At 37.4% G+C, this 21,057-nt stretch overlaps 1 protein-coding gene across 1 annotated transcript; it reads left to right on the forward strand.

The window, feature by feature from the left end:
- Nucleotides 1-399: 399 nt before the first annotated feature.
- Nucleotides 400-7,696, forward strand: LOC122009028 (homeobox-leucine zipper protein HOX32-like). Its single transcript, XM_042564982.1, has 18 exons — nucleotides 400-889; nucleotides 1,750-1,909; nucleotides 2,362-2,477; nucleotides 2,568-2,658; nucleotides 2,748-2,843; nucleotides 2,955-3,068; nucleotides 3,153-3,236; nucleotides 3,358-3,513; nucleotides 3,599-3,673; nucleotides 3,747-3,853; nucleotides 3,955-4,150; nucleotides 4,233-4,424; nucleotides 4,513-4,590; nucleotides 4,954-5,088; nucleotides 5,348-5,676; nucleotides 6,882-6,987; nucleotides 7,128-7,277; nucleotides 7,381-7,696. The coding sequence occupies exons 1-18, from the start codon at nucleotides 678-680 to the stop codon at nucleotides 7,525-7,527; spliced, it is 2,544 nt and encodes an 847-aa protein (XP_042420916.1). The 5' UTR covers nucleotides 400-677; the 3' UTR covers nucleotides 7,528-7,696.
- Nucleotides 7,697-21,057: the final 13,361 nt, after the last annotated feature.

Consider the following 21,057-nt stretch of genomic DNA (forward strand, 5'->3'; position numbering starts at 1 on the left):
AGGATTACTTAATACGTAGGATCTTATAGACTTTATCTCTATAATAAGTAAGGTTTATAAAATCCTATTTATGAATAAAATGGTCTATTCGTTAGATCATAATCTCATATTTTTTCTTTAATAGGAAAATAAATCTGAGACGTTAAACGGTAGAACCGTCCGTTACAAAATACCGTTGTATTTACCGTGATAACAAGTAAATTTTTTTATGAGATTAAACCGATTTTTTCAAAATTAGTAGGCTAAATTTATACATAGTAAAGGTTGCATCTGAAAATTTCACTTTGAAGCCCCAAACACAAATTTTGTAGAATTAAGGGGGTCTTTTTACAAATGGAAAAAGCCTTAAAAAAAATAAATTAAATTAAAATAAAAGCTTTCTGCTGAGCTAATAAAAAGAAGAGACCTCAGTGCTCTCCCAGCACTATGGCCGCTTCGAGAGAGGAGAGAAAGAAAACTGAGCCGTGAGGACTGACGCTCGGCCAATCGTTCTTTATCGCGTTTCTACCGGCGCTAGTGACGAGGGCTTTTGGCTTCCGATGCGGGATTTCTTTGACGCTTCTCTCCTTCCAGTTACGAGCTGGAAGAAGAGGGAGTTCGTGCTGTTCTAGGGTTTGCATTCTCTTGGTTGTTTGTCAGCAAATCTAGGGTTTTTTTTTCTGTCTTTGGGAGGGTAGATGGCGATGGTTGTATTAGGTAAGGGGCAGAAGTTAGCAGTGGACGGGGGGAAGTACGTCAGGTACACGCCGGAGCAAGTGGAAGCTCTGGAGAGGGTGTACAATGAGTGCCCCAAGCCAAGTTCTATTAAGCGGCAGCAGCTGATAAGGGAGTGCCCTATTCTGTCCAACATTGAGCCGAAGCAGATCAAAGTCTGGTTCCAGAATCGTAGGTAAGGAAAAGGAAGATTTTTTGACTGTAGATGTCTTTGGTGTAGATGTCTTTGGAGTTTCAGGTTCTTACCATTTAGACTTGGCGCCATTTACATAAAAATGAAAATTTTCTGTTACGTCTGGTTTCTAGTCGTGTTTGAGAAAAAGTTCCAGTGCTTGGGATTGCTCGAAATGTATGCTATGGCTGCATCTTTTTGTTTCAAAGGAAGTTTTCCCCCTTGTTCGAGAAAGAAAGGGAAAGGAATAGAAAAGGAGAATGATTTTTACCCATTGGGAAAAAATGCCATGCGAAGTTGCACAATAAAACTGAGTAATTATGCCTTGCTTTTATTACTTTGTTACTAGTTATGCTACCTGAGTGCTAAGGTTTATGGAGTGACTGTGTGAAGATCATGAATATTCTGTATAATATGTATTTTTTCTTGTAGATTAATTTGATGAATGTGGTGTATCCTTTGGTACTTGGCCAAGAAGTCAATCAATCAGTTGATTACTTTGTCCTATTATTCATTGGCTCGTTTGCTTATTCAATATTCCTTTTATGGTGATGTCTTTGGATTGATGGTGCTCTCATGCTAACTTAGATTATAAATGGGTTTCTTATATTGTTGCCTGCTCTTCCGCCTTATTGAACCTACTAAAAAATAAGCTAGATACCATAATCTCTTGGCTGCTGCTTTCTAAATTGTACCCTCGCCTATTATTATAATTGGTATCTTGAGTTATTTTGGCAACAATTTTCATTTTAGTAAATGAAGTAAATGAGCGATTATGGTCATTGGGAAGACTTTCTTCCTTTATTGCTCATATTTTGATCAACATGGCAATCTATTATGTGCTTATTGTAATTCACTTATAGATGTCGTGAAAAACAAAAGAAAGAGGCTTCTCGGCTCCAAGCTGTTAACAGAAAGCTGACTGCAATGAACAAATTGCTGATGGAGGAGAATGATCGGTTGCAGAAGCAGGTGTCTCAACTTGTTTATGACAATGGCTACATGCGCCAACAGCTGCATAATGTATGATTATCAATTTGGAATCTCAATTCTTCTCGGGTTATTTCTTGTTTAGCATGAAATAATTGTTTTTTGTTGGTGACCGTTTTGTTCTTTTCTCATTAGATCCTTTTGGATCTTCTAGGTGTTTTTGTTTTGAAATTCTAACACCTCATTGTGTTTCTGAATTTGTCACTTTTTTGCTTTAAACATGTTTTGTGAGATTTATTATTATGGTTCATCTACCTTTGCATTGTGGCTGTGAACTTTTGGATTACTGTTAGTTATTAATCTACCCATTTAACTTTGCAGCTTCTTTCATTTTGTACTTATTTTATGCACTTTTGGTTGGAGCATGATAATTAGTATAAGTTTTTGTCTTGCATATCTTGCATGCATATCTATTTGTCAGTTGTCTTTTTGACATCATGGACATACATATTACTCATTACTCAGTTTTCTTGAAAAATATTTAGGCATCTGCAACAACCACAGATACCAGTTGTGAATCTGTAGTGACAAGTGGTCAGCGGCCAAACCAAAAAAATCCAACACCTCAGCATCCACAAAGAGATGCCAACAACCCAGCTGGGTAAAAAAAAACTTCCTGTTATGATTTATTAATCGTCATAACTTGTTTTATTTCTTTTAAACATTGATTTTCTGGAAATATCCTTTGAAGTTTGCTTGCTATTGCGGAGGAGACCTTGGCAGAGTTCCTTTCAAAGGCTACAGGAACTGCTGTCGATTGGGTTCAGATGGTTGGAATGAAGGTGATGCTAATGCAAACCACTGCTATGCGTTGGGATATAGTGTCCAATTTTGACTCTATGGAGCTGATTTATTTTCATTTTATTTACAGCCTGGTCCGGATTCTATTGGAATTGTTGCTGTTTCCCACAATTCTAATGGTGTAGCAGCTCGTGCCTGTGGTCTTGTGAGTCTAGAACCCACTAAGGTAAAGGCAGAACTGAGATTCCTCTTCTGATAGATAGATTACTGCCAATATCGTATTTGAATAGTTCTAATGTCTTTTTCATTGTAACTAATAGTAGGTTATTAATTTTAGGTTGTGGAGCTTCTTAAAGATCGTACTTCTTGGTTTCATGAGTGTCGTTGCCTTGATGTTCTCACCGTAATTCCGACTGGAAATGGAGGGAATATTGAGCTTTTGTACATGCAGGTCTTTTCTGTTCTCCAAATACCAGTTTTTGGTAATTAAATATGTTTAGGTGAGTTTAAATAACCTTTATTTAATTGTTTTCAGACGTATGCTCCTACTACTTTGGCACCAGCACGTGACTTTTGGACTCTCAGATACACTACTGGTCTTGAAGATGGAAGTCTGGTGGTATGAACTCAATGCCATTGAGCCATTTGAACTAGTGCCTTCAATACCAGGGAAATTTACTTAAGTTTTTTGCAATAACACTAACAATATAAACCACTTAGAAGTTTGTGTCTCCTTTTAGGTTTGTGAAAGATCATTAAATCCTGCAACTGGTGGTCCTGTTGGCCCAACTACTTCAGTATTTGTAAGAGCTGAGATGCTTCCCAGTGGCTATCTTATTCGCCCTTGTGAGGGAGGTGGTTCAATGATTTACATCGTCGATCATGTTGATATGGATGTGGGTTTCTTGGTCTGAGTTATATTTTCTTGTTGGAAGATATTTTATCTTGTCGCTGTTACCATTTTCTTTTTGTCTGCTTTAGGCTTCTAGTGTGCCTGAGGTTATTAGACCATTATATGAATCACCCAAAGTCCTAGCTCAAAAGACGACACTTGCTGTAAGTCTTATTTCGTCATTAAACATTGTCAATTATGTTTTATATATTTCACATATTGAGATGTCTTGGATAGGCACTACGGCACATTAGACAAATTTCACAAGAGACTGGAAGTGAAGTTGGTGGTGGTGGGGGACATCAACCTGCTGTATTGAGGAATTTCACTCAGCGACTGAGCAGGTTACTAACTCTTTCTTGACATTCTGTAACAAATATACGTCTGCATACATGTTCAATCTTTCATGAATTTATTAGTAAACATCACGTTGTCTGAATCTCAGAGGCTTCAATGATGCTGTAAATGGTTTTGCTGATGATGGATGGTCATTTATAAGTAGCGATGCTAGCATTGAGGATGTGACCATTGCCATCAACTCATGTCCAAACAAACTTCAGGGATCTCATATCAACTCTTCAGCAAGGTTTTCTTCCCTTGGCTGTGGCATCCTATGTGCAAAAGCCTCAATGTTATTACAGGTAGCCTTTTGTCTTACTTGAGGCTTCAATGTTTTTAGGAGACAGTTTCTTAAGATTAAAATATCTTGCTTCCTTGTTGTAGAATGTTCCACCAGCTTTATTAGTTTGCTTTTTGAGGGAGCATCGTTCTGAATGGGCAGACTTTGGTATTGATGCCTATTCTGCTGTATCATTGAGATCTAGCCCATATTCAGTTCCTGCTGTGAGGGATGGCAGTGATTTTTCAGGCAATCAGGTTATACTTCCACTTGCTCACACCATTGAAAAGGATGAGGTAAGATAGTTTGATCAAGAACAATATTTGCATATGTTTATTACTAATGCAAGTTTGTGTGGACAATTTACACTTTCCTTGATTGTAGACTCTGGAGGTAGTCAGGCTTGTAGAACATGGGTTTAGTCAAGATGGAGTTTTATCTAGAAGTGTCAACTTTCTACAGGTTGGTCTCTCAGAAAATGAACATTAAAAAGGATTACTAATATGATTTTCTCCACATGTAGTTTTGAATTGAGATGATTTCTACGTACTGTGTTAGATTAGATTATTTTCTTATCCTTCTCTTATAAATCTAATAAATGAAGGAAAAGCTTGAAAATATTTGAACATCAATATTGAAGATTGTGTCTTGCTTGCATGGGTGAACCACCCTGTCCATGATCGAATTGAAGATATTAAGACAGTCAGTTTTAAAGATTAAATGCTAGACCAAAGAACTAATTAAAAAAAATCCTTTGTTTTCTGTTATCATGAAATTCTACTTTTTCGATATCTCACCATCAATTATTGCTTCTCTTATTGGCAGCTTTGCTGTGGTATCGGTGAAAATGCAGTAGGTGCTTGCGCACAGCTTGTTTTTGCACCCATTGATGAAACTTTTGCTGTTGAAACGCCTCTTCTAGCTTCTGGTTTCCGTATAATGCCGTTGGATCCCAAAGAAGTATGCAGATTTGAATTTCTGTTTTTGTTTTTTGCAAATTAGTCGTCCAAAAGTTTTTTATTATAGGTTTTCACCATTTATAATCAAACTTAGATAATTATATTTTCTATTCAAGATTTTTTTACCTCATCATTTTACCTATTTTTTACTTGGTGTTATTTCTTGTTTTTTCATTTATCTGGGGAGTACCTTGTAAGCATGCACAGATGCTCACTTTATGTCGTTCTACTTAAATTGGCCATCTAAATTTGTTGCACAGGACTCTCCAAAAGCTACTCGAACCCTTGACTTGGCATCTACACTCGAGGCTGGTTCTGGAACTGCAGCATGCAGTGAAAATGAAACTGCTTGCAATGCAATTAACTCGAGATCAGTTTTGACAATTGCATTTCAATTCACATTTGAGAATCATCTTCAAGATAATGTGGCTGAAATGGCACGGCAATATGTCCGTAGCGTGGTAGCATCAGTTCAAAGAGTTGCTATGGCAATTGCACCTTCTCGTCTGAGTTCTAGTCTAGGGGCAAGACACACCCTTGGTTCACCTGAAGTCCATGCACTGACAGGCTGGATTTTTCGAAGTTACAGGTACTTAATTTACTGTGCTCAGTAAGACTACAGTTTGTATTTCATATATATGCTATTTCAGACCGATAGAACCATTATGGAGTGCGTGCATATGCTAGGAATTATTCTCACTAGGCAAAATTGTCTGAGGGTTTTGACCTGACTTTACTAGCAAGTGGGTCATTATAGAGTGCAAGAATATGCTATGCCCGATTCTCACGAAGCAAATATTTCTGAGGATCTGAAGTGCTATTTCAAGAAACCATGCTTGTGCATGGTGGTTTGTGATGTCATACAAGTTATAATTATTTTCTAGGTTAGTTAACGAACTAAGAAGAATGTTTAGATTCCAGTGGCCATCAAAAAGTTTTTGATATTTATTAATTGATGTTTAATTCTCTATTCATGCTTTTGAAAGTATTTAGGAAAGGAATTCAAATCTCCTTTGAACATGGTAATATGATTATGGATGGGAGTACATGTCAGGGTTCGATTACATTCTTGTGTGGCCGATACTCATTAAGTCATATGCATTTAAGAATATTTTTTATTTGTTTTAGTATTTGGCCTGTAGATACCTCTAACATCAACATCTCTCATATATCTCACTACACTGATTTTTCTAATCATTTTGTCAATCTAAGTAGATTGCAAGTAATGCTGCTAATAAAATAATATGAAATTGGTGCACATGGACTAAAAGATGGCCTTTTAGACGAGGGGTTGATGTTAGGAATTAAAATTTGATGGATGGTGGATTCTTTTTGAACTAAGGTGCAGTGTTGTTTTTTTTTTAATGTTTTTTTTGTATGTTGGGGTTGGGGTTGGGGAACCAAAAAAATTAAAATAGTGTTTTTTTTTTTTAAGTTGTGATTAAAAAAAGGGCAATCCGGTGCATGAAGTTTCCGCCAATGCGGGGTCCGGAGAAGGGTTTATTGTATGCAATCTTATCCTACATTGCAAGAGGTCGTTTCTGTGACTTGAATTTGTGTTCACAGGTCACACAACATCAACTTTACCGTTTTGTTAAGGCTCCCCGTCTAGTCAACAGTTGAAATTGGTGTTTCTAGCTTGCTAGAAATTTGAAATCTATCATGCATTGTATGCAAGATCTCTGCATGTGTTTTTGTAAATGCTATAGATTTTTTTTTTCTGTCTTGGTTTTCTGTACATCCATTTTCATTGATATTCATTATCACCTGGACAATGAAAAAAAAAATCTCCAGGTTTTACACCGGAGTAGAACTCTTCCCAACAGATGCTCAAACCAAAGAATCTTGTCTGAAGAGTCTGTGGCATCATTCGGATGCAATCATGTGTTGTGCCTTGAAGGCAAGTGACTGTTTTTTTATATTTACTTAAACAACCATTGTACCTTTACATGAAGCACTTCACTTTTGGATTCTTACTATAACTTTGAACCCAACTTCTTGTAATATATCCCGATCAAATTATATCCCTACATCGTGCAGGTTCCTCCTATTTTCAACTTTGCTAACCAAGCAGGACTCGACATGCTAGAAACTACACTAGTAGCTCTGCAGGACATAACACTAGACAAGGTTCTTGATGACAATAGCAGGAAGGTACTGTATGCAGAATTCCCCAAGATCATGCAACAGGTAGGCCGGCGGCGGCTTCTGAAATCTTCTAAAATTTCTGCCTGGTTCATACATAGCTGTTGTTCTAAGACCTTTCTAAACCATTCTACTATATTTTTTTCAGGGCTTTGCTTACCTCCCTGCTGGAATCTGCACTTCAAGCATGGGGAGGCCGATATCTTACGAACAAATCATAGCTTGGAAGGTCTTGAACGAAGCAGACTTGCCCTATTGTTTAGCTTTCATGTTCGTGAACTGGTCATTCGTATGAGAACGGTAATGTCCAGGTCTTCAAATGGAACTTTAGGTTTCTTTTTTATGTATGCCATGGTTCTGTAATGTAAGCAAATGGAAGATGATCTCAAACCTGCCTGTGTTTAAACATTATGTATGTGAATTGCCTCTATGGTTTCTAACATGCCAAATGTTGTTTCATGTCATTTTTATCATAGATTATACCTGTTTTCATCTTTATGTCTCTGTTTCATTAGATGATACGATCCCTCTCAACTAGCATCTCCTACTTAACCCTTAGTTGTGTTAGACCTGATGTTGTATAATTTTTTAACTTAGTCGGTCAGACATTTAATGCGTAAGTCATGCCACGAGTGCAAAGTATTTCATATGTTTTCAGTCATGCTTTCAACATCGTCATCCTGACATATTTATCCAATTTACAGTAGTTATAGATCATTTAGGGATAAATTCAAGAATGTAGAATATTTTATTGTTGGTGATTTTTTTTCTTGAATGTATTTTTGGACTTATTGTTGTAAGATACGTTTCATGCAAATTCAATGTTTTAGTAGTGGGAGCTTATACTTTCCATGCTTGTGTAGATTTCCTTCATCCTTTTGGATTTATTACAAGTTTGGTTAGAAGCTTGAAAAGAATTTCCTTCCATCTCAGCTTTTCCTTTGAATCAGACAGTTTGGATTTGGAAGCAGTTCTTTTTTTTCAAAATTTTTAAGATGCAACAGTGTTTTTTTCACAACTTAAAAAAAAAAGTAACTTATAGAAAAATATTCCCTGAAATATTAACAGAGGAGCTTTATTTTAAACTTGGTTCATGGTCAATTGAACAAAGATGAGTAATTGTAGTTTGGTGATGTTTCTTCCTGCCCATTTTGCAGGGGAACTGGGAAAGTGGTTTTTTTGAAGTCATTTTTGTGAGCATTAGGATTGTCGAAGAACAATTTCTTCTCCATAATTCTATAACGAAGTATGAGAGCATTAGGATTTAATCTAGATGTCCAGACTCTTTGTTTTTGTTTTTGTTTTTTATTTTTTTATTAAATTTTAAAAATTATTATTTTTAAACTATCTTTTAATATATATATATATATATATTATATTCCGTGAATCCCTAGAGAAAAATTATTTATCTTGAACACTATAACTAAAAAAAAAAAAAGTTTAAACTTTAAAAAAAAAATTTATTAACTTAAAACCATTATAACTCAATCCTTAAATTCTAAAATCTTAACTCCTAAATATATATAATATACCCATGAGTATCTAAAATTTTTAATATGTTCCAGTATAATCCAAGAAGGAAGTCTAAACTTTAGAGAGAAAATTTTATTGACTCAAACCTATTAGAACCCAACTCTTAAATCCTAAAATTTTGAAACCTAAATATATATAATATGTTTTAAAATAAAATTAAAAAATTTTAAAAAATTATTGAAGGAGTCCAAGCGTATGGAATGATCTAGACGCTTGGACCAATTCACACATGGGCTTATATATATATATATATATATATATTGATGTCGCGATAAAGGGGGGTTCGTCCGACATGGGGTCAACTATTGAGGTGGAGGTCAAAGTCAAGGTGATCAATACCAGGGTGTCAAAGGGCTCGCCTACGAAGGTCGAGCGGAGGACCTTAGTAACGCCAGTCGGGGCAATCAGTGTCCAATCAGCAAGAGACTATAACGGTCGGACGGAGTCAATTAGTGTCCGAGCGGGCCACCATTCGGTTAGGGATAATATGGTAAGACCACCATATGCTCAGTGCGGAGCGATAGGACGCTGAGGAGACCGAAGAGCTTGCCTGATCGGGAGGGACAAGCTACTGCGCCCAATCACCACAAGGGAGAGTAGCTGAGGCCGACAGAGCGGAAAGTCTCGGTCGAGCGGCTACCTCGCTCGGCCAAGCAGCAGGACCATTGTTATATCTCTCGATATTCTTTTGGGAGATAGTGTCATTGACACGAGGCATGGTTGACAGGCGGATCATACGACGGAAGCTTCTACTGTCTTGTCAGGGATATACATGTCTTGTTAAGGTATGATGTCAGAGGCACTTTCCTGATAGGTCCTTTCATAGGACACATTGGAGAACATGCTCATGCCTCAAGGAGCGTGCACGTCGGCCACCAGGACTCTATATAAAGGGGGGGTCCAAGCACTAACGAAGATACGCGTTATTCACTGTTTGTACTTGCATTACTGTTACTCCGCTTTCCTCTACAGTTTTGGTGACTGACTTGAGCATTGGAGGGCTAACGCCGGAGACCCCTTCTTTGGCTGGGTATTGACGTTGCTTGTTCTACAGAGCAGGACGCGATCCACATCCAATCAACGCAGCAGCCACATATGGGGAGGCACCAAATGCGTTGATCCCCTTTCATCGAGCGTTGTTTCGGACTCCATTAGTGGAACGGGGTCGAGCGGACAAGGACGGAGAGTCTTCCTTGGATGACACACCTGTTTGGGACGCACGAAAGGGGAAGGCACCAAGGGATGATGATTTGCCAAGCGGATCAATAAACAATTCTCACAGGGGATTCTGGACAACCCTCTGCCCAGACACTACACCCCATTGGTGATCGAAGAATACAACGAAACTACTGATCCAGACGATCATTTGGCCAAGTTTGACAATGTGACCACACTTCATCAGTACACCGACAGGGAGAAGTGTTGGGTCTTCCTTACCACCCTCTCCGGATTAACACAACGTTGGTTCAAGAGATTGTCGAACGAATCAATCCACAGTTTCAAGGACTTCTGAGCGGCGTTTCTACACCACTTCGCCAGTAGTTGCCGCCACCAGAAGACCAGCGTCAATCTGTTCTCCTTGAAGCAAGGGCTCAGGAAGGCACTGAGGGCCTACATCCAGTACTTCAACCAGGTAGCCATGGATATTTCCTCGATTTTTACAGAAGTATTGGTGAACGCCTTCACCCAAGGCCTCACCGAAGGGGAGTTTTTCCGGTCACTCATCTGGAAGCCGCCGAGAGATTTCGACCGTCTGCTCAGGAAGGCCACGAAATACATTAACATGGAAGAAGCCCAAGCGGCCAGAAGAAAAGAGGCACCTGCCGAGCCCACAGCAGCGCTCGAGTGGCGACCATCGAGTAGTCATCAACCACTCAAGGAACCTTGATCGGAGGGAGCCCAGCAACACTAGGAGCCGAGGACACATGTCGTGCAGCATGTAGCTGTCGGTCGACCAAAGGTTGCAAAAGGCAAGGCATGAACACCACTATTCTGCTCCTTCCATCAGTCGGTGACGCACAACACGTGCAACTACTATGATCTGACTTCGATTGCAAGTCGACCAGCTCCACGAGGATATTGTTGTTGGTCACCATCACTCGATTGGCATTACAGACGTCGGTCAATCGGTCGTAGGGAGGAAGAGAGAGGGGTGTCTAAGCGCCGCCATAGTCAGCCCTAGCGGAGAAATGACATGGGTCCTGCCCGAGCTTCTGCTAAGAAGAATAGAGCTTCGGCTTGAGAAGAGGAGAACAGGAGCAATACCACTTGGGGAGAATTTGGAATAATTGCTGGTGGGCCGACTGGCGGTGATTCCAACCGAGCGAGGAAATCGTATGCTCGATGACTGGAGATCCATGTTATTAGGTGCAGCAAGGAGAAGGCCGAAGGACCTAAAATAAGCTTCGACCCCCAAGACTTAGAGGGAGTGGAGATCTCTCATGACGACGCCCTGATCATCCGAGCGATAATCGCTAATTATACCATTCACCGAACCTTTGTTGATACAGGGCGCTCGGTGAATATTATATTCAAGAAGGTGTTCGACCAATTGCAAATCAACCGGAGCGAGTTGCAGCCAATGAGGACTCCACTCTACGACTTCATAGGCAACAAAGTGTTGCCGATCTGCCAGGCACGGCTGGACATTTTGCTCGGAGAGGAGCCACTCAAGAGGATGAGGACCACGAACTTCATTGTGGTGGATGTGTCGTCTGCCTACAACGTCATACTGGGTCGATCGACTCTCAACGAGTTCCGAGCGGTGGTATCCACCTTCTGCCAGAAGATTAAGTTTTCAGTGGACAACGAGGTCGGTGAAGTCAAAGGCGACCAGTTGACCGTTCGACGATGCTACGTCAAGATGGTCAAGTCTGAAGCAAGGGCGGCTCGGAAGAACCAGGGCTTGGAGGTGAATTCCATCATGAAGGACCTAGCCTGTCGGAGGCAAGGTGCGTGGATAAATCCCGATGTATTTGTATAAGTGTATGTCTTGTGGATGCAGGAAGATAATGAATAAAAATTTCAAGTGTCCCAGACTCTTATGCCGATTGGCTAAGTTAAAAGTCGAGCGGCGACTATAAATCCTTGTCTACATCAATCAACAGTCGAGCGACGACTATAAACTTGTTTACGCTAATCAACAGTCGAACGACGACTTTAAATCCCTGTCTTCATCAACAGTCGAGTGGTGACTTTAAACCCCTATCTTCGTCAACAGTTGAGAGGTGACTTTAAACCCAAGTCTTCGTCAACAGTCGAGCGACAACTTTAAACCCCTATCCGCGTCAACAGTAGAGTGACGACTTTAAACTCCTATCTTTTTCAACAGTCGAGCGACGACTTTAAACCCCTATCTTCGTCAACAATCGAGCAGCGAGTCTAAACCCCTGTCTTCATCAACAGTAGAGCAGCGACTTTAAACCCTAGTCTTCATCTATAGTGGAGTGGCAACTTTAAACCCTGGTCTTCATCGACAGTCGAGCGACGACTTTAAACCTCTATCTTCATCAACAGTCGAGCAGCGACTTTAAATCTCGGTCTTCGTCAATAGTCTATCGACGACTATAAACTCTTGTCTACTCTAATCAACAGTCGAGTGGGGACTATAAACCCCTGTCTACGCATATCAACAGTCGAGTGGTGACTTTAAACCCCTTACTTCATCAACAGTCGAGCGACGACTTTAAACCCATATCTTCATCAACAGTTGAGTGGTAACTTTAAACTTTGGTCTTCATCAACAGTTGAGCGGCGACTTTAAACCTAAGTCTGCACCTTTAACAGTCGAGCGACGGCTATAAACCCGAGTCTACAACGAATAACGACTGACCGGTCTCTCTAAAACCAAGTCTACAACCAATGAAGAGGATCGACGAATATATAAGTTGAGAATAAGGTTGACCAGGAAACGTGCTGCTCCAAGAAGCAACAGTTTTCACTAAAATAAGGTCGTTTGACAACATTGAAGTGATCGCTCGGACATCTCAGTGACTGGTTACATTGACGATCAGGGGGACGAGGAACCACACTTAGAAAGTTTTCGCAAAACGGTAAGTGGTTCGTAGTCCTACTCGAGCCAAGCTGTGATACATGCATGAACAAGTGCAACAACCAACAAAGCAAAGAAACGCCGAATGATGATGCATGATGAAATGCAGAATCAAATAAACAAAGATACGTCGGACGGACGATCATACATTAAGACTTAGAAATTTTTTACAACTTGGCGAGGGGCAGTACTGTTGGTGTGATTAGCACTAACGGTCTAACTCAAGTTTTAATGAATGACAAAGTAGGTTAAGTTAGTTTCATATTGATCTAACACTTCTACGAAGTGTGTAGGAGAAGACTAGCCGGGTTGACGGGCTGACCTGACATCTGGCACGAAGTCCAGCTAGGTCGACGGGCTAACCTGTTAGCTAGCACGAAGTCCAGACAGATCGACGGGCTGACCAGACGTTTGGCACGAAGTCCAGCTAGGTCAAAGGGTCGACCGGATAGCTGGCACGAAGTCCAGACGGGTCGAAGGGCTGACCGAACGTCTGGCAGGTAAGTTAAGGTAAGTCACTAGAGGGGAGTGACTGTGAGGACGCGTTCCCGTGAAGGAAACATTAGGCGTCGATCCGACTTAGATCCATTTCGGATATCTAAGTCGAGATCGTGACTAGATTCCGGTCTCAAGGAGACGGAATCTAATTACTATTTTATTTTATTATAAACTGTGCTAACACTCTGTTTTGCAGGATATATAATTTACATTACCTCGGACTAACATTTTCTTGCAGGAAGGAGATTGCTGGAAAACAAGGGTCCGGGCGCCCGAAGGCAAGTTTTATCCTCAAACCCGCGTCGCCACGTGGAACTTCATGTGTGGATGAGCTACGTCACACTCCAGGCGCCTGGAAGTGATTCGGGCGCCCTGAGCCTCCTATATAAGGAGGATGCACCCTGGAGCAAAGTACAACGAACAACAAGATCTTCCAACGATTCATCTATTTTTATTGTCGGTATTTTTTTTAAAGCAATTGTACTTTAATTTGTAACATTTCAAATTGCTAGTGGATTGCATAACGAAAGGACTCAACGAGTACGAGCCTTAGAGTAGGAGTCGCTGAAGGCTCCGAACTAAGTAAAAAAATACTTGTATTAGCATTGTTGTTTTTATTCCGCTGCGTACTAAATTTTTTAATCTCTATTCACCTCCCTCTAGCGAATTCTCGATCCAACAAGTGGTATCAGAGCAGTTACCGCTCTGATTTGGTGCAACAACCAATCAGGCAAAAGGGGGTCTTTTTAAAAGAAAAATTAGATATCATTTTTGCTTAAAATATATTCTTACGCCTTTCGTTTTTTCCCTCCAAAAATATTTTTGAAAAGTTCATTTTCATTTTTTTACCGTTTTTAATATTAACAAAATATCGCATTTATCAAAATTTGAAATAATATTTTTAGTAATATTTTATTGATATTTTACTATCTTTTTTGAAATTGGTGAAATACTATATTTTTTTTCCTCCAGCACTGCTAATTCAAGATCAAGTCTTGGGATCTTTCTTTTGTTTCCTTGTGTGCAAGACCAATGTCTCTTCTAGAAGGACTGAGCATCAACAAACCACCTCCATATGAGATATACGAGAGGCATAAATTCAATTTGTGGAGGATGCAGATGGAAAGCTTCATCTTCATGAACGACTTTGATAGTGGCTTGACACTGAGAAGATCGACACAAAACTCGGAAGTAAACCAAAAGGTAATAAAGTTAGTTTCAGATTTATTACCTAACAAAGTTAATTGCAGGATAGGAAAAGTCAAGGATGCCCATGAGTTTTGGACTTTCTGACCAAGCTTCACGAGGAGCCGTTGGAGCTAGATGATCAAGTTAAAATCAACTCTGGACTCAAGTCAAATCCAATTGAAAAGCCTACTGAATTAGGGGATGCGCTTAAGGTTAGTACAATTTACCAAAATATCCCTATCAGTAGTAGTTTAAATAATTTGCATGATGATTCAGATAAATATGAAATTATCCCAAAGTATGATGCATGATAATCTAGATCTATATGATTTAAATTCAAAATCACAAAATAATCTAGATTCTGATCAAGTCAATCAAGACTCTGATCAATTTGACATCAACCTTGACTTGGTCGAACAGAACAATGACAAAATCAATTCAAATAATTTAGTTAATTCAGAAAATTTAAAATTAAGCGAACATTTAGACATAAATAAGTCAAAAATTAAAATAAATTTGAATTTAAAAGTTAAAAATGAGAGAATGGACTTAGATCAAATCAATAAATACGTTAATAAAGTATTTAATAATCCAGACAAAATCAGTCTAGAAGATGCTATACAAAATCAAGACAATTTAATTAACAAAGATAAGACTAACCTAATAAATTCAACTATTCATATCAACTTAAAAGGCAAAGAAAATATAAGGATAAAATCGAACACTTTGAAAAAATCAAAACTAAATTTAACAAATTTAAAATTAAATGTTAAAGATAACATATTAAACAAAGATAATCTAGAAAATTCAAAATTAACAATTAATAAAAGGCTAAAAGATAAACCTTTAAAGAAATATAATTCAAACAATTTAATTAATTCAAATTTAAAAATTAATAAAAGATTAAACATTAACAATAATCCATTAAAAGAGAATTCAATTAACTTAATAAAATTAAAATTGAAATAAAATTTAAAATTAAATACACTCTTTTAAAGATGGACAATTTGACTAATTTAATTAATTCAAAATTAAACACTTAAATTGAAAATTACCCATTAAATCTTAACCAGAACTAAAACCTAAAAATACAGGCCAATAATTCAAGGGGAGACTCCAAAATAGCTGGCACCTCCAAAACTAACCTACCCGACAGGGTAACCAAAAACTAACCTACCCGGCAGGGTAATTAGGACTAGTTTAAAGGGATAACAGTTTAACTTGACCTACGGTACTGGTGAAGTTTTTGATGATAGTAGGTTAGGGAAGCTTAGTCTATGCATGTCTAGGAGGATATGACTTCGACTTGGTGCATTTGACTAAGTGGAACTAACCGAAGCTACCCTTTACCGATCCTAACTAGTTAGACCAAGGTTTTGTATTAAGTTCAGTAGATAGGACTATTTGGAAAACCTCGAAGGCATGATTACTCTAATGATGTCCAAGTGACTCACCATAGCCCAGAAGTTTTATCCAGATAATACCTATTTGTTGAGCTCAAAGCTAAACCTGAATCTAACACAAAGTTAAACCAACCCCTATAATTAAACTTAACGTCATCTCACAAAAATTATAGGTTTCCCTGATTAAAAACATAGATAAGTGAGATGACTATGGACTTCAAATTGCATCGAATCAAATCAAATCGAATCGAACCAAATCGAAATTAAATTAAATTAAATTAAAATAAATTAAAATAAAATAAACCAAAAATGTTATATTAAAATTTATTTAAAAAAATCTTTTTAACTTAAATTTTTTTTTAAAAAAATCTATTTAACTTAATATTTATTTTAAAAAATATTTTTAAATTAAAATTTATTTTAAAAAATCTTTTTAACTTAAAATTTATTATAAAAAATCTTTTTAACTTAAAATTAATTTTAAAAATCTTTTTAACTTAAAACTTATTTTAAAAAAATCTTTTTAACTTAAAATTTTTTTTTAAAAAAATATTTTTAACTTAAAATTTATTTTAAAAAATATTTTTGACTTAAAATTTATTTTTAAAATAAAATCTTTTTAACTTAAATTTTTTTAAAAAAATTCTTTAAAAATTATTTTTAAAATTCATTTCAAAAAATCATTTTAAAAATTCTTTAAAATTATATTTTTATTTTAAAAATTATTTTAAAAATTCTTTAAAAATTATTTTAAAAATTCTTTAAAATTCATTTTAAACATTATTTAAAAATCATTAAAAAAAACTCTTTAATAAAAACTTTTAAAAACTCTCTTGAAAACTAAATTATTTTAAATTAATTAACTTAAAACATAATTTAAATTTAAATAAAATTTAAAATTTAAAATTTAAAACTCAAATTAACGTAAAATAAATCTTAAAACTTAAATTTACTTAAAATAAATCTTAAAACTTAAATTAACTTAAAAATGAAACTTAAAACTTAAAATAAAAATTTAAAACTTAAATTTTAATTTAAAATTAAAGCTGAATTTATAACTTAAAATTGAACTTCAAACTGAACTTAAGATTGAAATTTAAAACTCCATTTAAACTTAAACTAGATTCAGCTAATTAAAACTTAATTTAACTCAATCAATCATTATTTCAACAATAATCAAAATATTAACTTTACTCTAATTAAATCATAATTTATCATAATTAAAGATTTATTCAAATTGAACCTTAACATTATTTAACCTTGTTTAATAACTTTAAAAAATTAATATTAATTATAAACTTAGCTAATCCTAATGCAACATAACTTAAGTAAATAAAAAAAAAAATTGTAACTAATATTTTCAATCAATTAATATAAAATAAATTAATACTAAATCTAATCAAATAAGTCAAGTACAATAAAAGTTAATCAATAAACCATTGAAAAAGATTAACTATTATTGAGTTAGTAACAAATTGCTTAGAATAATTAATTATTGATTAATTTCAATTTTAATCAATCAATTATACCAAGCATATAAAAATACTTATGTAAAAAATATACTTTATAAACATAAGTGTTACTAACCCTAAATCCCCTAAACACATAGGTAGAAAAATATGTTAAGGTCTCGAATGTTAACATACACAAACCTTAGTGTTAACTTAAGGGGGAGAGATAAATTAAGGGAGAGTAATAAATTAAGGGAGTATCAAATTCAGGGGGAAGATCAAATTTACTTAAAATATTATTTTCTTAAGTTTTTTATTTAAAAATTTCATAGATTTTTTTAAAAAATTCTTTAGAAAACCCTACCTCAATTTTTTTTTTAAAAAATATATACTTTGAAAATCTTACTTTAAATATTTTTAGTAAATATTTTTAGTAAATATTTTCAAAAGATTTATTTTAACATAATGTCAGGTTAATAATGTCAGGTTAAAGGGGAGGATTAACTATTTTCATACTTATTTTGAAATTAGTCAATATTTTGTAAATCTATTTTTTTTTTAACTTTTATAAAATTAAATTCTTATTGGATCAATTTTTAATTGGTTTTGAAATCATAGTTTTGAAAATTGATTTTAAAAAGTTGGATTTTACCAACTTAGTCTTGAAAAATTAAATCTTACTTAGTTTTGAAAATTTGATTTGAAAATTCGATTTTCCAAATAGATTTTTAAATTTGATTTTAAAAATTAGATTTTCCAAACATAGTTTTGAAAATTGATTGTAAAAATTTGATTTTACAAACTTAGTTTTAAAAAATAAAGTTTAACTTAATTAATTTTGATTTTATAAACCTTGACTTTGATACTTGAAAACTAATCTTTATAAAACTTGTGTTTGAAAATTGATCTTTTTAAACTTGGTTTTCATGAAGTTGGCTTTAATAAACTTATACTTGGAAATTAGCCTTTATAAACCTATGGTTGAAAATTCTTTTTAAAATTGCAAATTCTATCTTTAAAAAATTACTCAAAAAATTATCTTTCTAAAGTTTAAAACTTAGTTACTTTTTAGAAAACTAAAAGCTAAGGTTTTAAGTCAAAGATTCTATGTTTTATACTTTCGACGCCCCCCTAGTCCATCTGACTTTAATTATTTGATTTTCTTTTACTTCCCTAAATCATTTATTTTTCTGTGTTATTTTTGTTGAATGTTAAAGGGGGAGGGTTAGGTGACTTAAGTTAGTTAAAACAAAATATCAAATAAAGACTAACTTAAAAACCTCATCAATACTTGTTTTAACTTGCATAATTTTTCACTAACTTAACCCAGATTGTCATTACATCAAAAATGGGGAGATTGTTGGTGCGGTTAGCACTAACGGTCTAACTCAAGTTTTGATGAATGACAAAGTAAGTTAAGTTAGTTTCATATTGATCTAATACTTCTACGAAGTGTGTAGGAGAAACTCAGACGGGCCGATGGGTTGACCTGACGTCTAGCACGAAGTCCAGCTAGGTCGACGGGCTGACCTGATAGTTAGCACGAAGTCCAGTCGGGTTGACGGGCTGATCAGACGTTTGGCATGAAGTCCAGCTAGGTCAAAGGGCCGACCGGATAGCTGGCACGAAGTCCAGACGGGTCGAAGGGCTGACCGGACGTCTGGCAGGTAAGTTAAGGTAAGTCACTCGAGGAGAGTGACTATGAGAACGCGTTCCCGGGAAGGGAACATTAGACGTCGATCCGACTTAGATCCATTTCGGATATCTAAGTCGAGATCGTGACTAGATTCCGGTCTCGAGGAGACGGAATCTAATTACTATTCTATTTTATTATAAACTGTGCTAACACTCTGTTTTATAGGATATATAATTTACATTGCCTCAGACTAACGTTTTCTTGCAGGAAGGAGATTGCTGGAAAACAAGGGTCCAGGCGCCCGGAGGTCAGAGCGCCCAGAAGGGATCCGGGCGCTCGGAGGCAAGTTTTATCCTCAAACCCACATCGCCACGTGGAGCTTCATTTGTGGAGGGGCTACGCCACACTCCAGGCGCCTGGAAGGGATTCGAGCACCTCGAGCCTCTTATATAAGGAGGATGTATCCTGGAGCAAAGTACAACGAACAACAAGATCTTCCAACGATTGCTCTACCGTGCTACGCTCCTGCGACGCTACAAAGCTCCTCCGACAACACACCTCTTTTTCATCTATTTTTATTGTCGATATTTTTTTAAGCAATTGTACTTTAATTTGTAACATTTCGAATTGCTAGTAGATTGCCCAATGAAAACACTCAACGAGTGTAGGCCTTGGAGTAGGAGTCACCAAAGGCTCCGAACCAAGTAAAAAATACTTGTGTTAGTATTGTTGTTTTTATTCCGCTGCGTACTAAATTTTTTAATCGCTATTCACCCCCCCCCCCCTCCCAGCGAATTCTCGATCCAACAAGTACAAAAGGAGGCGAGCTTCGCAGGGGGTGGGTTCACTCAAGGTAGTCTAGCACATCATCGGGCAACGACTCTGTCAGCTTGTCCCGACTGATGACCTTGTTCGTCAATGCGGATGGGATATAGCCACCACCCTTCAGCTAGTCGAGCATCCCATCAATGGCGAGGTTAAAGATGCGGAGTGCCCGATCGGTGAGCCAGTCGTTGAAAGGGTCCGAGCGGAGGTAGTTTCGCTTCAGAATCTCGAACCGGCTTGACTCGGCACCTTGATAAACTTCCAATGTCATTCGAGAGGCCTCCAACTCGACCTTCAAAGTAGCTAGCTCGTCATCCTTAGTGGTCAGCTGTTCTTGCACCGTTGCTTGCTCAGCCGATCGACTTTCCCGCTCGGCACTCAGAGTTGCTTGTGTTGGTGCGGTTAGCACTAACGGTCTAACTTAGGTTTTGATGAATGAAAAATCAGGTTAAGTTAGGTTTGTCGTGATCTAACACTCTGACCGAGTGTGCAGGCGAAGTCCAAATGGGTCGACGGGCTGACCAGACATTTAGCACGAAGTCCGAGCGGGTCGACAGGCTGACCGGACGCTTGGAGAGAAGTCCAAGCAGGTCAACGAGCTGACCGGATGGTTGGCACGAAGTCCAAGCAGGTCGACGGGCTGACCGAACGCTTGGCACGAAGTCCAGCTAGGTCGACGGGTTGACCGGATAGTTAGCGAGAAGTCCAGACGGGTCGAAGGGCTGACCGGACGTCTAGCAGGTGAGTAAAGGTAAGTCACTAGAAGGGAGTGACTGTGAGGACGCGTTCCCGGGAAGGGAACATTAGGCGTCGATCCGGCTTAGATCCATTTCGGACATCTAAGTCGAAATTGTGACAAGATTCCGGTCTCGGAAAGACAGAATCTAAGTCATACTCTTGATATTGAATTTATAAAACTGTGCTAACACTTTGTTTTGCAGGAAACATATTATATATTTACCTCGGACTAGCCTTGTCTTGCAGGAGAAGGAATCTCTGGAGAAAGGTGGTCCGGGCGCCCGGAGGTCCGAGCGCCCGGAGCAGGTCCGGGCGCCCGGGAGGCAATTTTATCCTGATTGCGTCATCGCCAAGTGGAGCTCGCTGGTTGGACCTGCCACGTCTCACCAGGGCGCCCGGAAGGGATCCGGGGCGCCCCAAGCCTCATATAAAAGGAGGGTCAGGGGTGGAACTCAAAACAACAACTGACAAGAAGATCTTCTACTGCTTGCTCTGCTGCTCT

This window comes from Zingiber officinale, chromosome 8A (genome assembly GCF_018446385.1).
Source record: "Zingiber officinale cultivar Zhangliang chromosome 8A, Zo_v1.1, whole genome shotgun sequence".
Classification (NCBI taxonomy): Eukaryota; Viridiplantae; Streptophyta; class Magnoliopsida; order Zingiberales; family Zingiberaceae; genus Zingiber; species Zingiber officinale.